Raw genomic sequence first — 13,130 nt, 5'->3', positions numbered from 1 at the left:
GCAGAAGTTGTTCCTCACATCCAAGCTCAATCTGCTCTGCTCTCATTTCAAGCCATTGCCCTCGTCCTGTCCCTGCAGGCCTTTGCAAACAGTCCCTCTGCAGCCTGCTTGGAGCCTCCTTCAGGCTGCTCTTAGGTCTCCCAGGAGCCTCCTCTTCTCCAGGCTGAACATCCCCAGCTCCCTCAGCCTGTCCTCATAGCAGAGGTGTTCCAGCCCCCTATTTTTAGCTCCTGTACACTCTATGAACTCCCAGGAGCTGAACTGTTCCTCAGCCAACAAACACGAAGCAGCAGAAGTACTTGTGCTGGGTAATCAGGCAAAGAGCAAGGTTCTAATTGAATTTAACTTAATTTGCCATGCATGCATCCCATCAATGACTTGCAGCTCAGCTCTTGACGTTAGATGCACTTCAAACTGCACAGTTCCCTAGTGTAGTCAGTCTGGACTGCAGGCAGGGTAGATGTAGTAATTAGTGTGAAAGGCTGGCTGCAAAAGGTGTGATTTTTAGAGTAGCTCAGCCTTATTTTAGCTGTAGGTGGGTTGGTACTGAATAAATGGAGTAGAAGGAATGTAGGTGCAAATCCCTGGCAGGGGTGGGAAGGCAAGGCAGGATTCCCAAAGGAGTTGGAAGAGCTGCTGATCTCTGCAAGGTGAGGTGAGTTAGAACAATGGGAGCTGTCTTTGTAAGTCAAGAGAGTGAAGAGAGCAGCCAGATGTGGTGTTCTCAGCGTGTCCTACTCCACGTCCAGGCTGCTTTTAGCACTGTGCCAGCTGGGAACAGGAACCTTCACATTTTGGGATCTCAGTGCTTCTCCCTCTGCAAGCTGCAGCTGCAGGTTCAAGGTCCTCCACCTAAAGTGGTTTGAATCTCTGTTTCTGAAGATGGGCTTGCAGGAACAATCCTCCAGCTCCCTGAAGCTCAGCTGGAGCAGCAGTGATGCTGTAAATCTGTCTCAGCTCTGGAATCATAACAGTTTTGTAGGGCTTGAAGGGGGCCAAGAAGAAAGCTGGGAAGGGGCTTTTTAGGAGGGCTTGTATAGAATCACAGAATCAAGCAGGTTGGAAGAGACCTCCAAGCTCATCCAGCCCAACCTAGCACCCAGCCCTGGCCAACCAGCCAGACCATGGCACTAAGTGCCCCAACCAGGCTTTGCTTCAACACCTCCAGGCACAGAGACTCCACCACCTCCCTGGGCAGCCCATTCCAATGCCAATCACTCTCTCTGACAACAACTTCCTAACAACATCCAGCCTAGACCTGCCCTGGCACAACTTGAGACTGTGTCCTCTTGTTCTGTTGCTGGGTGCCTGGCAGCAGAGCCCAACCCCACCTGGCTGCAGCCTCCCTTCAGGGAGCTGCAGACAGCAATGAGCTCTGCCCTGAGCCTCCTCTGCTGCAGGCTGCACACCCCCAGCTCCCTCAGCCTCTCCTCCCAGGGCTGTGCTCCAGAAGAAACCATTTGAAGGTGTCCAAACATAATGGAGAAAGCCCAAAATCTAATACCAATAGCAAATGGCTGTTTCGTACTAATTGCTTTTGATTCCTGATTAAAACAACTCATAGGAGGATTCCAGCCTCTCTCTCCCAGCAGTCACCAGTGTGGTGTTGCTGATCACCCTCAGGGTGTTGCTATTGCTTTGTTTGGCTCTCTGCATCACTCTTGGTGTTAACCTAAAAAACCCAGGCAAGCTCTTGCTTTGTGGATTCATTTTTTAACAGCTTTCTGCTCTTTGTTGAGTAGCTCACTTTGGCTTTTCAGTCAATCAAGTCTCTGTTCTGTTCTATTAATTAAACTCTAGTTGAAAGGCTCTGAGCTTGTAGCAGTCAGGCTCAGTCCTGTTCAACATCTTTATTGATGATCTGGACCAGGGGATTGAGTCCTGCATCAGTAAGTTTGCAGATGACACCAAGCTAGGAGCAGGTGTGGAGCTGCTGGAGGGTAGGAGAGCCCTGCAGAGGGACCTGGCCAGGCTGGATGGGTGGGCAGAGGCCAAGGGGATGAGATTGAACAAGGCCAAGTGCAGGGTTCTGCACTTTGGTCACAACAACCCCAAGCAGCACTACAGGCTGGGGACAGAGTGGCTGAGAGCAGCCAGGCAGAGAGGGAGCTGGGGGTGCTGGGAGAGAGGAGCTGAAGAGGACTCTGTCTGTCTGTCTGTGCCCTCATCAGTGTCATTGATGAAGATATTGAACAGCACTGGAACCAGCACTGCTCCCTGGGGGGCTCCACTGCTTCCAGCTCTCCATCTGGACCTGGCACCATGGATCACCACCCTTTGAACTCTATCCTATGGCCAATTCCTCATCCCCCTCACTGTCTGCTCTTCCATCCCACACTTTCTGCTTGAAGAGTTGCTTTAACTCTTCCCTGCTGCTGTTTCCTTTTCACAGCCACATTATCTTCTGGCTTTTACCCCAGCCCCACACCAATGGGGCCATACAATAAATGCACAGAACCTTAGCTTCTAGAAAGATTCTTTTTATGTTGGTTTCTTTTTTATTTCCCTGGGAACATGCCTCAAAAACCTTCATCAGTGATTTTTGGGTTTTGTTGTTCTAACCATTTTCCTCTTTAAACTCCCACACAGCTGACTTGAGTCTTTGGTGGAAGTGTTCCTGGTGGTCTAAAAATAATGAAGGTGGGGGAAAAAAAAGGCAGCACTAAAACCATGGAAAATGCAAGGCTGGCAAAAAAACACAAGTGGGAGATGTAGGCCTGTGCACACAAAATGACTTAGCAGATGAAATATTAGCTTGTAGGAGTTAGATGCTGGGCTGCAGGCCACGTTATGGAGGTTGTGAAGGTGCAGGCTGTGCTCTGAAACTGGAGTTCAGTGCTTCATGGTGTCTGGATTGCTTGGCTGGAGTGGCCTGACCCTGGAGGGCTGCTTCCAGCTCCTTTCCCAGGGCAGTCAGGGTGAGGAGCTACAGATAGAATCATAGAATGGTTTTGGTTGGAAGGGACCTCAAAGCTCAGCCAGTTCCAACCCCCCCACCATAGGCAGGGACACCTGCTAGAACAGGTCACTCAAGGTCTCATCCAACCTAACCTTGAACACCTCCAGGGAGGTTGTGGAGCACAGAATCCCCCAATGTGATCTTTGATCACATTGGGGGATTCTGTGCTCCACAACCTCCCTGAGCAACCTGTGCCAGAGTCTCACCACCCTCACTGCAAAGAGCTTCTTCCTAACATCCAGCCTAAATCTCCCCTCTGCCCTTGGCTGATCTCCTTGGGTACATCAGTGCCAAAAGTAACAAAAGGTGTCTCAGACTCTGTCTCAGGTCAGAGTTAAGCTGAAGGAATTGATTGCATGGCCCACTGATTAAGGAAGGCAGATAGGAGAAGTGAATCCTGGCCTTTGGGTTTTGAAATCTTGTGGTTTTCTAAGTGATCCACTGAGAGACAGCTTTGAAGGGGATCACAGACTCACAGGGAAGATCATCTAATCCAACCCTTCCCCTCCCAGTGCTGGTGTGAGTAGGCATAGGAGGGGGTTTTGAGATTGTCAGACCTCTGTTTCCTCTTTCCCCTATGTAGATTCAAGTTTACAAAGCCTTAATTCATTTTCTATAGTGCTTTTTGGGGTTAATTTATTGAGCCTTTTACTGCTGCATGTCCCACTCCAGAGTTTACTCTCGGTGTATAGTGCCTGAACTCTTGGCACAGCAGAAGGGGAGAAGCAGCAATCTGTGCCAAAAGCTTTTCTTGCTTAGAGATTTCAGTCTGTTTTCTTTTCTGGTTTTTCCCCCTCTAGACACCAAGCTGCTGGGCTGAAGAGGGAGCAGAGAAGAGGTCACATCAGCGCTCAGCATCCTGGGGAAGTGCTGATCAACTGAAAGAGGTGAGGAGTTTTGCACAGTGGAGCCTTTCAAGTGTTGATATGCCTCTATCTGGAGTCCAGGAAGCTGCACCCTTTCTCTGTTGCTTTAGGAACAGGTTTTGCTTCCAACCTAAGAGTTGTTTCCAGAGGGGTTGTTGTTTTATGCCTGTTGGATTTCCTCAGATCCTGCTGCACAGTGCTGGCTGTGAAGGAATGTCACAGAATCATAGAATCAAGCAGGTTGGAAGAGACCTCCAAGCTCAGACAGTCCAACCTAGTACCCAGCCCTGTCCAGTCAACCAGACCATGGCACTAAGTGCCCCAGCCAGGCTTGGCTTCAACACCTCCAGGCACAGCAACTCCACCACCTCCCTGGGCAGCCCATTCCAATGCCAATCACTCTCTCTGCCAACAACTTCCTCCGAACATCCAGCCTAGACCTGCCCTGGCACAACTTGAGACTGTGTCCCCTTCTTCTCTTGCTGTTTGCCTGGCAGCAGAGCCCAACCCCACCTGGCTACAGCCTCCCTTCAGGTAGCTGTAGACAGCAATGAGCTCTGCCCTGAGTCTCCTCTGCTGCAGGCTGCACACCCCCAGCTCCCTCAGCCTCTCCTCATAGGAACAATTTGAGTTAAGAGCTTACTCAGCTTCTGGATATTTGAATATTTGAATATTATTCTGGACATGTGAATGTTTAGTTTGAAATTCTGTTGAGGTTGGGTAGGGACAATTTGACTCAAGAGCTCACTCAGCTTCTGGAATCTGCCCAGAAGTGGCAAAACATCAGGATTTAAAGCGAACAGTTTGAGGGTTGTGCAGGTTTTTAAAGACCTAAGCTCTTTCAGACAGCTGATTTTTCACTTCCCTTGAGCAGCTCTGTGTGCTGTATCTGTTACACTCAAGCCAGCAACCCCCTCATTGGAAGGTCCCTTTTGCTCTACCAGAGAACTTGAAAAGGACTTTGGAATGAAAGAGAATCGAATATGAGAGCTTGGCACTGGAATGTGCTTTCACATACCAATCACAAGATTGCATCCAGAGCTTTTTAGGGTGAATTTCTAATGCTTGTTTTGCTCTTTGCCCTGGGACTTACCTTGTTTATTAACAAATGGTTGATGAATGAGTTAAGAGCTCACCCTCATTAAGGAGTTGGGTCGTGGAGGCAGGGAATTAACGTGGCCGAGTCAGGACTTATCAAAAATAGAAGTGTTTGATTTTCCTGGAGCCCTGCCCCAGAAACTATCTGCAAAAGTTAGTTTAGTTGATTCAGATCAATCAGGAATTTCTTCCAAAAAGCATATTATAGATAACTTTAGGTATCTAGGAAGTCAGGAAATGGAGAGGGCTAAGCTATGGACACAGCTTTACCCCACTGTCAGGCTGAGCAGACTAAGGGAATCGCAGGCATTGAGCACTGTGTGCAGTTTGAGGTCCCTTCCAACCTAAACCATTCTGTCATTCTAGCTCTTCAGGCTCCTTGAAAGCTTCTGCCAACCTGGTACCTGAGTTGCACTTTCCATCCAGAGATAGTGTCCCAGTTCTCTAGATCTAGCTCATCTCAGTCACGTTAGGACTCTGCCTTCATAGTTGTGTGCCACGCACAGGCTCCTTTGGAAGCCTGAACTGCTTGTTGGAAGATGAAAAGCATTCAGCTGCCTCTGAGCATGGCTAATGAGCTGTGGCAACACTTGACAGGATGCCTTAAAGGTGAATTCTTCTATTGTGAGTGAGACCAGAAGAACCATAAGGAGAAGTCCACAGCCTGCAGCAGACTTGTTGGAAGGCAGCGAAGGAGAAAAAGGATTTGGGGGTCCTAGTGGATGCAAGGTTGACCATGAGCCAGCAATGTGCTGTTGTGGCCAGGAGGGCCAATGTCATTCTGGGGTGGATTAGAAGGGCTGTGGTTAGTAGGTCCAGAGAGGTTCTCCTGCCCCTCTGCTCTGCCCTGCTGAGGCCACACCTGGAGTATTGTGTCCAGTTCTGGACCCCCCTGTTCAAGAGGGACATGGAACTGGTTGAGAGAGTCCAATGCAGAGCCACAAAAATGATGATGGGAAAGAAACTTCTCTCTTATGAGGAGAACCTGATGGAGCTGGGGTTGTGCTGCTTGGAGGGGAGAAGTCCAAGAGGTGACCTCAGCAATGTCTATAAATATGTAAAGGTGAGTGGCAGGAGGCTGGAGCCAGGCTCTGCTGGGTGATGCCCAATGCCAGCACAAGGGGCAATAGGTGGAAGCTGAGGCATAGGAGGTTCCATGTGAACATGTGGAATATTTTTTCCCCTGTCAGGGTGACAGAGCACTGGAACAGGCTGCCCAGGGGGGTTGTGGAGTCTCCCTCTCTGGAGATATTCAAACCCCACCTGGATGTGGTCTGTGTGACCTGCTTTAGGTGATCCTGCTGTGGCAGAGGGGCTGGGCTGGATGAGCTTTGGAGGTCCCTTCCAGCCCCTGCCATTCTGTGATGCTGTGAAACCTCTTCACTAAGTGCTGTCAGCTCTGACACTGTGAGGAGTGATGTGAGGTGATTCTCTGCCACAGAGCTGCTTTGCAGGAGCCCTGGTGATATATTTAACTGCTCAGAGTTTGCACAGAGTGCATGTGCTTGTAAGCTGGCACTCAGAAACAGAGGTTACTTCCCAGCTGATGAAGCTCTTTGAGATATGAATTCCATCTGCATCCACTTCTCCTTACTTGCCCTTCAGGGCCTTAAAAATTGTGTCTCTGAGTTAAAAATGAAATGGAGCCTTGCATGCTTTGCCACTTGTGCCATTGGGCTGAGCATAAGGTAGAGTGAGACTGGACCTCAAGGGCAGTCTTGAGCCCAACATCCAGGCTTAAGGAAGTGCCCATACCTGCTGTGTGAATTTGCACTTAGTCTGAACTTCTGAGGCAGTGCTTACAGAGGGAAATAACATTTTCATGTAGAAACTATCCAGGAGGAATAAGGAGTGCACCCTCAGCAGATCCCAAGCTGAGTGGTGTGGTTGATAAGTCTGAATGATGGGATGCCATCCAGAGGGACTTGGACAGGCAGAGGAGAATCTCACCAGGTTCACTAAGGCAAAGTGTAAAGTCCTGCACCTAGGTCAGGGCAATCCCCCAGGCTAGAGGATGTTGAAATTGAGAGTAACTCTGTGCAGAAAAGGGTTTGGGCAGGGGGTGGTGGATGAGTAACTGGGCATGAGCCTGCAGTGTGTGCTTGCAGCCCAGAAGATCAATGGCAGCCTGGGCTGCATTGAAAGAAATGTGCCCAGCAGATGGAGAGAGGAGATTCTGCCACTTTGCTTTGGGGAGACCTCACCTGGAGTACTGCATCCAGCTCTGGAGCCCTCAACACAGGAAGAACATGGACCTGATTGGGGGGGGGGTGGTTCAGAGGAGGCCATGAAAATGACCAGGGGGTTGGAGCAGCTCTGCATGCATGGCAAATTTAGTTAAAGGAGTACCTTGCCCTTCACCTGATTACCCAGCACAAGTTCTACTGCTTCATGTTCGTTGGCTAAGGAACAGTTCAGCTCCTGGGAGTTCATAGAGTAGCTAAAAACAGGGGGCTGGAACACCTCTGCTATGAGGTGTTCCCAGGCTGAGGGAACTGGGGGTGTTCAGCCTGGAGAAGAGAAGGCTCTGGGGAGACCTAAGAGCAGTCTGCCAGTACTTGAAGGGGGTGAAAGAAGGCTGCAGAGGGACTGTTTGCCAAGCCTGCAGTGATAGGATGAAGGGCAAAGGTTTGAAATGAGAGCAGATTTAGACTGGACGTTCGGAGCAGTGGTGGAACACTGGAACAGGGAGGTGATGAGGCCCCATCCCTGCAGATATTCAGAGACAGGCTGAACAAGGTTCTGAGCTGACTGCAGGGAGGTTGGGCTAGATGACCTTTGGAGATCCCTTCCTACCCAAACCATTGCATGATTCTAAGTGGAGAGATACCCAGATGAAGCTTTTTGTTTTCTTAAGGAGCAGATCAGATGGACAGAGGCTTTAGTTGTGTGTGACCTTAAAGCTCTGTAACTTGTGCTTAGCCATCTTTGCAGCAGGCAGCAGTACAGGCAGTTCTGCCTGCCTGAAGCAATCTGTGGCAATTTAGCCTGCAGGAAAATGCTATTAAAGGTATTAAATAAGTTGTCCAAGGTGCAGTGCATATTGATTGCCACTTGTTTGTGAAGGCTCCTGCCTTTTATGATGGAGCTATCATTGGAAGACTTTGGTTTAAGACATTTTAAATGAAATAGTAGCCTTTGTGGTCCCCAGTTTATACCAGTTATAGGCTAAAAATTGCTGCTACTTGTAGGCTTCATAGTCCCCAGTTTATGCCAGTTACAGGCTAGAAATTGCTACTACTTGTAGGCTTAGTCCCCAGTTTATGCCAGTTACAGGCTAGAAATTGCTACTACTTGTAGGCTTAGTCCCCAGTTTATGCCAGTTACAGGCTAGAAATTGCTACTACTTGTAGGCTTAGTCCCCAGTTTATGCCAGTTACAGGCTAGAAATTGCTACTACTTGTCATCATAGACTCACAGGATCTTATGGGTTGGAAAAGGACCTCTGGAGAGCTTTGACTCCAACCCCCCTGCCAGAGCAGGACCAGAAAATCCAGCACAGGTCACACAGGAACACATCCAGATGGGGCTGGAAAGTCCCCAGAGAAGGAGACTCCACAACCTCTCTGGGCAGCCTGTGCCAGGGCTCTGGGACCTCTACAGTGAAGAAGTTCTTCCTCCTGTTGAGGTGGAACTTGCTGTGCTGCAGTTTCCGTCCAGTGCCCTTGTCCCATCCCAGGGCACAGGTGAGCAGAGCCTGTCCCTATCCCTTCCTTCCTGACCCCCAGCTAATTTTAGGCCTTGCTCAGATCCCCTCTCAGCCTTGTCCTCTCCAAACTAAGCAGCCCCAGGGCTCTCAGCCTCTCCTCATCAGACAGTGCTGCAGCCCCTTCAGCATCCTTGCAGCCCTCCCTTGGACTCTGGAGCAGGCGATCTGAGTGCCTCTGTTCACACCAGTTCCTTCAGTGCTTGTTTGTGCATGACAGGTGGAGATTGGAGCAGTTGACCCCTTTGAGAACTCACTCTGACTTCTCCTGAACTTCTCTTCCAGCAGATTGCCAAACTGAGGCAGCAGCTTCAGCGCAGCAAGCAGAGCAGCCGGCACAGTAAGGAGAAGGAGCGTCAGTCACCTCTCCATGGCAACCACATAGCAATCAGTCAGACTCAGGTAAGGAGATGCTTGCTCTCATTTATTACCCTCCTACCTTATCAGCCTTGGCTGAGCCACCTCTTCTCTCTTCCTGGCTTTCTTCTGTTTGCTTTCTTCTGCTTCACAACCTGTTGCCATTGCATCTGCACTGAAATGCACCTGATAGACATAATCAGAGAAGGGGTGCAGCCAGAATAGCAACTCAAACCCCATTGTGAGCGTGGCCAGATTAAGCCTGCCCACCCAGGAACATATCCTTGCTTCCCAGGCTGATATTTGGGGTGCTCTTTTAAAAAGACTGCTCCTCTGGATGGTATTTGCTTGGCAGTTTTGTAACCCAGTGTCATCTGAGCTGGGGGAACAAAAAGATCAGTGGAGGGCAAAGAAAGTACCAAGGGTAAGTGGTCTGGATTAGCAGTCAGCAGTTGATCAGTCTCTGAGCTGCAAGCAGAACACTGAGTTGCTCCTTGTAATTCACTTTGCAATGTGTAGAAGAGCATTGTGTGAAGACAGCAATGCTGTCACCAGAGAGAGGTTTGAGGGCAGACTGCATTTCCTTGTGCCATTTTAAGGATCTTCCTCCTGCTTCCCTAAGCTCCTGGCCAGAGAGGCAATTTCCACATGACTATCAAGGACAACAGTATTGTGGTGTTTGCTTCCTAAAAAGAAAGTGACAATTTGCCTTGATCTGAAACTCAACTGAAACCAAGGTGATGCTTGTCACAGTGCCCCCATCTCTGGTGACCAAGGGATCCATCATGCTGTGGAATGTCTTCAGAGTTATGTCTGGGACATCTCTTTCAGTTATGGTAGTCCAGAGTTGCTGTCAGTGCAGGATCCTGTCTCCTGGCATGAGTGTGTGTTCTCCTTGGCTGGGGTACAGTGGAGTTGGTACAGTATATTTTGGGAGTTTGCATCATATTAGATGTAAAAATTGCTCTCTGCAGCCTGTTCCTGTTCCAGACACCCTGGCCTCCTGTAAAACCTCAGTCAGATCAATTTGGGATGCAAAATGCCACATCCAGATTCTGCTGATGGTCATTTTACATCCTCTACCAGTGGGTCATTGTGGTGACAGGACTTCAGCCATCAGTGTCCTCCTCTCTTGAGAGGTTAAGCTCAGACTCCTTGTTTGAACAGGTTCTTAAGCCCTGGAACTGGCTGCCCAAGGATGTGCTTCAGTCCTTGTGCCTGGAGGTGTTTCAAAGAGGCAGAGATGTGGTGCTGAGGGACGTGGTTTAGCCCCAGCCTTGGTCTGGTTGGGCTGGAGGATCTGAAAGATCTCTTCCAGCTAAAACCATTCTGTAATTGTTGGGCTGGAGGATCTGAAAGATCTCTTCCAGCTAAAACCATTCTGTAATTGTTGGGTTGGAGGATCTGAAAGATCTCTTCCAACTGAAACAATTCTGTAGTTGTTGGGCTGGAGGATCTGTAAGATCTCTTCAAGCTAAAACCATTCTGTAATTGTTGGGCTGGAGGATCTGAAAGATCTCTTCAAGCTAAAACCATTCTGTAATTGTTGGGCTGGAGGATCTGAAAGATCTCTTCCAGCTAAAACCATTCTGTAATTGTTGGGCTGGAGGATCTGAAAGGTCTCTTCCAGCTAAAACCATTCTGTAATTGTTGGGCTGGAGGATCTGAAAGATCTCTTCCAGCTAAAACCATTCTGTAATTGTTGGGTTGGAGGATCTGAAAGATCTCTTCAAGCTAAAACCATTCTGTAATTGTTGGGCTGGAGGATCTGAAAGATCTCTTCCAGCTAAAACCATTCTGTAATTGTTGGGTTGGAGGATCTGAAAGATCTCTTCAAGCTAAAACCATTCTGTAATTGTTGGGCTGGAGGATCTGAAAGATCTCTTCCAGCTAAAACCATTCTGTAATTGTTGGGCTGGAGGATCTGGAAGATCTCTTCCAGCTGAAGCAATTCTGTAATTGTTTTTTTCTCTTGTCTGCTTATTTACCTGTTTTTCAAAGGGCAGAATTAAATTGGCTGATCAATTTAACACCAGCCTGCCTAAGAAGTGTATTTGCTTTCAGGTCACTTTCCCATTTCACAAAGTTAGAAGAGTGTGCTCTGAATGGATCTCTGTTTCTCCTGGTGTGAAGATGCTGACACAGAAAGAATATCTTTGGACAAATTACCTGCCCATGAAGCAGCTTCTCAGCAGGGTGCAATGGAGGATGCTCCATGCAGTGTCTCCTCCTAGCCAGCAAACCTGAAAGCCAATTACAAGTTCCTAAAGCTCAGGCAAGGGTCATTCAGTGACTTTGTGAACCTTAAGCCACTTGTAGGAGGTAGTTAATCATGTCTCATTTGACAGTGCAGACATTTGAGCCCTGATTAAATTTCACCTACAGTGGATCCTTAACTTGGACCCCACATTAGTAACAAGGCCACTCTTTGAACTCATGAAGTGTTGGTTGTGTCCTTGTGTTTCCTGACTGCCTTTTTAAATAGTTGGGGTTTAGAAATGAGGTTGAGCTGTGGTGGATGATCCTTTATCTTCCTCCTTCTGCTTGGATAAAACCTTGTGGTTAAAGCCTTGTTTTGTGATGGACAGGAAACTGATATTCTTCCTGAGACTCTCACACCTCTCTAGCAATAAATCCCACTGCATTTTACATGGCAGAGGGTTTTGTTCTCCATCTCAGAAGTAAACTGCTGCCAGGTAGCTGTGCCACTATTTACAGTCACTGCAAAACCAGCCTCGGACACAGACTGAAGTCCATCGAGGACATGACACAGAGTCACGGAACTTTAGAGGCTGGAAAGGACCTCCAGAGAGCACTGAGTCCAACCTTTCTGCCAAGGTGGGATCCCCTGGGGTGGACACAGGTTGGGCACCGGCTGAAGGCCATCTAGGGCATATCACAGAATGTCAGGGGCTGGAAGGGAACTCAAAAGCTCATACAGTGCAACCCTCCTGCCAGAGCAGGATCACCTAGAGCAGATCACACAGGAACACATCCAGGCAGGACGTGCTTTGAAGAGGGAACATTCTTTACTACTTGCAGCAGACCTGGCCATGACTTCTGCCCCATTTTTAGTACTCTGATGAGGCTGGTGAAGTTTTCAGATCTGGCAGTGTTGTGGGAAATTCAGTTTTGGGCTTCCCAGGTTGTGAGGAACCTTGTCTCAAGCATCCTGCAGGGGAGCATCCACTGGGGAGTGGGTGCTGGTCGTGGCTGTCGGCGTAGGTGCATCTGCGCTGTGTGGTGAGGCTCTTACACCTAAGCTGCTGAGCTAAAGCTTTTGAGGTTGGCTGCACAAGATGTGTTTGCACCTCCTGTGAATGGTTCCAGCTGCAAGCTTCGCTCTCAACAGGCTTTTCTGAGGACCATAGAATGTGAGGGGCTGGAAGGCACCTCAAAAAATCATCTGCTCCATCCCCCTGTCAGAGCAGGAGCACCTGGAGCAGACCACACTGGAACACATCCAGGCTGTTCTTGAATCTCTCCAGAGGAGACTGCACAACCCCCCTGGGCAGCCTGTGCCAGTGCTCTGTCACCCTCAGGGTGAAAAAACCCTTCCTCAGGTTGACATGGAACCTTCTATGCCTCAGCTTCCATTGCCCCACACTTGTGTTGATCTGTGAATTCCCAATGCTTCCTCCTAAGACCTTTGACACTGAGTTCCTAAAAGCTGTAAGCTCCTGAAATGAAAGGTTCAGAGTGAGTGCTTTGTTTTTCTTTCACTAAAGCCAACCAAAAGAGAATAAAAGTGCATAAAGTGAATATTTCAGCTGAGTGGTTAAGCTTTAGGAATGTTAAGAAATGCCTTTGGGATCCCAGTTAAACCACCAGTGCTCCCCATCCCCCTCCTGTGTAATTCTGGACATCTGGAAAGTACATCTACCTGCCTGCTTCCTGCTAAAAGGCATTTTACTGCTTCACTTCTTTGAGTAGAGGTGATTTGTGTTTTCTGTGGTGGTTAGTGGCTTTGGATTGAAGCAAGCATTGCTTTGGATTGAAACTTGGCCACAGAAAAATGGTCTTGTAGGTGGCAAAATGAATGCACAGCTCCCAAACTCCTTTTGGTTTCTTTTTAGTACTGATCTCAGACTTGTGCCTGTATTTCATTTTCCAACTTCAAATCATCTTGCTCTCTGCTTTCTAG

The 13,130-nt window shown here is 48.6% G+C and overlaps 1 protein-coding gene across 4 annotated transcripts in view; it reads left to right on the top strand.

Annotated features, from left to right (window-relative positions):
- The window catches only part of GLCCI1 (glucocorticoid induced 1), a 49,369-nt gene that overhangs the window by 23,623 nt on the left and 12,616 nt on the right, over positions 1-13,130 (top strand). For 2 of the 4 annotated variants that reach the window (XM_064167181.1, XM_064167183.1), the window contains exons 3-4: positions 3,760-3,846; positions 8,918-9,031. In XM_064167181.1, the coding sequence (XP_064023251.1) occupies positions 3,760-3,846; positions 8,918-9,031 (201 nt within the window). Of the gene's footprint in view, positions 1-3,759; positions 3,847-8,914; positions 9,032-13,130 lie in introns of all 4 variants that reach the window. The other 2 variants (XM_064167180.1, XM_064167182.1) reach the window with 1 other exon arrangement.

Source organism: Pogoniulus pusillus, chromosome 28, assembly GCF_015220805.1.
Source record: "Pogoniulus pusillus isolate bPogPus1 chromosome 28, bPogPus1.pri, whole genome shotgun sequence".
Lineage (NCBI taxonomy): Eukaryota > Metazoa > Chordata > Aves > Piciformes > Lybiidae > Pogoniulus > Pogoniulus pusillus.
Note: the sequence above shows the minus strand (reverse complement) of the source record. Positions and strands in the feature narration are given on the sequence as shown.